The sequence below is a fragment of the Silene latifolia genome, chromosome 2 (assembly GCF_048544455.1).
Source record: "Silene latifolia isolate original U9 population chromosome 2, ASM4854445v1, whole genome shotgun sequence".
NCBI classification, from domain to species: Eukaryota; Viridiplantae; Streptophyta; class Magnoliopsida; order Caryophyllales; family Caryophyllaceae; genus Silene; species Silene latifolia.
Window position 1 is genome coordinate 68,932,491 of NC_133527.1, and position 3,256 is coordinate 68,935,746.

Consider the following 3,256-nt stretch of genomic DNA (forward strand, 5'->3'; position numbering starts at 1 on the left):
TCAGCTACAACATTCGAACTTCCCGTATTATACTTTGATGAGAAAGTAAAAGATTGCAGAAACTCGACTCATTTAGCGTGCCTTTGATTTAACTTTTGTTGTCCATGTATATGCTTTAGAGCCTCATGATCAGAATGTAACACAAACGGCTTTGATCGCAAATAGTGACTCCAATGGTCTAATGCTCTCACAATGGCATAGAATTCTTTATCGTAAGTTGAGTAGTTCAGCCTTGCGCCACCTAGCTTCTCGCTGAAATACGAAATAGGCCGCTTCTCTTGCACCAATACGACACCAATTCCAACACCACTCGTATCACATTCGACCTCAAACAACTTGTCGAAATTAGGAAGTGCTAAAACAGGTCCGGAACACAACTTACCCTTCATTCTTCAAACGCCTTTTGGGCACTAGTAGTCCACACGAAAACCCCTTTCTTGGTCAGCTCTGTAATTGGAGCCATGATCGAACTAAATCCTTGAATGAATCGTCTATAGAATGTTGCTAACCCATGGAAACTCCGCACCTCCGTAGTCGATTTAGGAACCGGCCAGGCCTGGATTGCTTCGACTTTAGATGGGCCCATACTCACGCCATCTTTGCCCACAATGTAACCATGAAACACTACACTCGGCACCATAAACGTTCACTTCTCAAGCTTTCCAAATAGCTTCTGTTCTCGCATAACTTCGAACACTGATCTTAAATTCTGTTTGTGCTCTTCTTCATTCTTGCTATAAGTCAGAATATCATCGAGATATACAACCACAAACTTGTTAAGGAAAGGCCTTAACACTTCATTCATAAGCCTCATAAATGAGCTAGGAGCGTTACATAGACCAAATGGCATCACGAGCTATTCATATAACCCATATTTCGTTTTAAAAGCGGTCTTCCACTCATCTCCTTCTCGAATTCTCATTTGATGATAACCACTCCGTAAATCAAGTTTAGAGAAAACACACGAACCAGAAAGTTCGTCTAACATATCGTCAAGCCTTGGCATAGTAAAGCGGTATTTGATTGTAATGTTGTTCACCGCTCTACTGTCAATACACATTTGCCAAGTTCCCTCCTTTTTCGGCACTAATAACGCTGGTACTGCACATGGACTCAAGCTCTCTTGTACATACCCTCAATCAATTAATTCCTGTACTTGCCTCTGTAATTCTTTAGCTTCCTCGGGATTACACCGATAAGCTGGTTTATTAGGCAATGCAGCTTCGGGAATTAAGTCAATGCGATGTTCAATTCCCCGTAAGGGAGGTAACCCATATGGTAACTCCTCGGGAAACACATCCATGAACTCATCAAGTAACCCCTGCACTCCTCGGCGGTTACTCTCACCAACGGACTCCAAGTCTCGGACAACCAGCACATAAGCTCGTTTTCCTTGAGCAAGGACCTCCTCTACTTCACTTGCTTCTAAAAACAAACTCTCCTTTGCAACAGGCTTCTTATGTTTACTTGGTGACAACGGTTTAAGATGATATTTACCTTTTCCTTTAGTCACGACATAAACATTGCTCCTCCCATCATGTTCTACCTTTCGATCATATTGCCACGGCATACCCAGTAAAATATAACAAGCATTCATCGGGATTACATCACACATGACCTTATCTTCATACGGTCCCAATTGTAACGATACTAGGGCCTGTTTCTTAACTAATATCCCATTATTCCCGTCAAGCCAATGTAATTTGTATGGTTTAGGGTGGTTTTTAGTTGGCAACTTCAGATTATCAACTAAGTCTCTAGATACGACATTGGTACAAGAACCGCTATCGACAATAAGAGTGCAAATCTGATTGTTTACCTTACAACGAGAATGAAATAATCGTTCCCTTTGCTCCTCTTCAACGTGAGCAGCCTCACCGAGGCTTCGAAGCACCAACACCTCCTTCTCCCCGTCGCTGTAGGGTTCAACAATGTGTATCACCTCATCGCCACTCTCTTCCTCTTGCAAATCAGATTTGAATTCAGGTTCTGGAAGCAGAAAGTTCGGAACTAAATCAACCAATTCTTGAATCGTTAGAGCTCGCTTTTGCAGACATTCATTGGCAATGTGCCCATATCCTTGGCACTTGAAACATCGTCGCAATCTCGTATCCTTTGTTTCAACCATTGTACCCTTGCCCTTATCTTTTGGATCCTCCTTTCGTACATCCTTTCTACTGGTCGTAGTAGCTGCTGGTTTCGAGTAAGTGCTCGAATTCCTCGAATAATCACGAGCATAGGATTTCTTGCCTTTATCTTGCTTCTCGAATTTAAGAGCTAGCCTACAAACATCGTTAAATCCATCATAATTCTGGATTTCCACCCGTTGTGCTAGGCTCGAATTGAGGCCACGAATAAAATCTGCAGTTCTCAATTCTTCCTTCTCTTCCAAATCGCAAACAATGCTCAATTTCTCGAATTCTATCACATAATCAGCAACACTCAAACTTTCCTGCATTAAAGATGTTAGCTTTAAGTAATTATCTTGCTCGTAGTCTCTAGGAAGAAACCTCTTCATAATATGCTTTCTTAACTTTTCCCAAGTTTCAATCTTAGGTTTTCTGTCTTTCTTGCGTTGCTTCTTCAGATTTTCGTACCATAAAGACGCGTACTTGGTTAATTTTAATGTAGCAACCTTAAATTGCTTATGCTCATCGTAGTCTTTGTATTCAAAAATCCTCTCTGCTTGACGAATCCAATCCAGAAACGTTTCAGCATCTAGATCTCCATTAAACTCGGGTATGTCGAGTTTAAGGCCTCTATCATCATCGTTCTTGTTTTTCTTTTTCGTCTTTGGCTGCTCGTCTTCTTCAGATTCGGATGGACTGTCCGAATTATTTTTCTTCTCTTTATTCTTTAACATAGTTATTATCTCCTTTAAAACATAAGACATCTGAGCCATCCTCGTTTTTAACTCGTTATGACCATATTCCCATGTTTTCGGAATGCCATTACCATCTTTGTCGTTAACCATAATTAACAACATCCCAAGACAGATCTATTAAGAAATAAATCTGAACCTTGCTCTGGTAACCAATTTGATATAGAACTCGTTCGTTAGAATGTAACGTTAGATTAAATTGCAGCGGAATTATTGATTAGTTTGAGTATGTCGTGTATAAGATCAGAAAACAAGGAAATATTGTTGGTAGTTGCGTGAATTTGGAACAAAGAACAGGATAGATTAGCGAATCTTGTTCTAACCTCGCAAGGTTATAGCTCGATTTGCTATAACTCAGCCTCGCAAGGAAGAGTC

At 40.7% G+C, this 3,256-nt stretch overlaps 1 protein-coding gene across 1 annotated transcript; it reads right to left on the reverse strand.

Moving 5' to 3' along the window:
- Window positions 1-646: 646 nt before the first annotated feature.
- On the reverse strand, window positions 647-2,974 carry LOC141640935 (uncharacterized). The gene is made up of 2 exons (XM_074449612.1): window positions 1,157-2,974; window positions 647-856 (listed from the first exon to the last, which is right to left on the reverse strand). The coding sequence occupies exons 1-2, from the start codon at window positions 2,972-2,974 to the stop codon at window positions 647-649; spliced, it is 2,028 nt and encodes a 675-aa protein (XP_074305713.1).
- Window positions 2,975-3,256: the final 282 nt, after the last annotated feature.

What these genes read in the sequence shown, in the direction of transcription:
- LOC141640935 (XM_074449612.1), bottom strand. Translation starts at nt 2,974, where the DNA reads ATGGTTAACGACAAAGATGGTAATGGCATTCCGAAAACATGGGAATAT. An exon ending in CTAAAGAATTACAGAGGCAA is followed by an intron (nt 857 to 1,156) that starts GTACAGGAATTA and finishes TTATATGAATAG; the next exon opens with CTCGTGATGCCATTTGGTCT.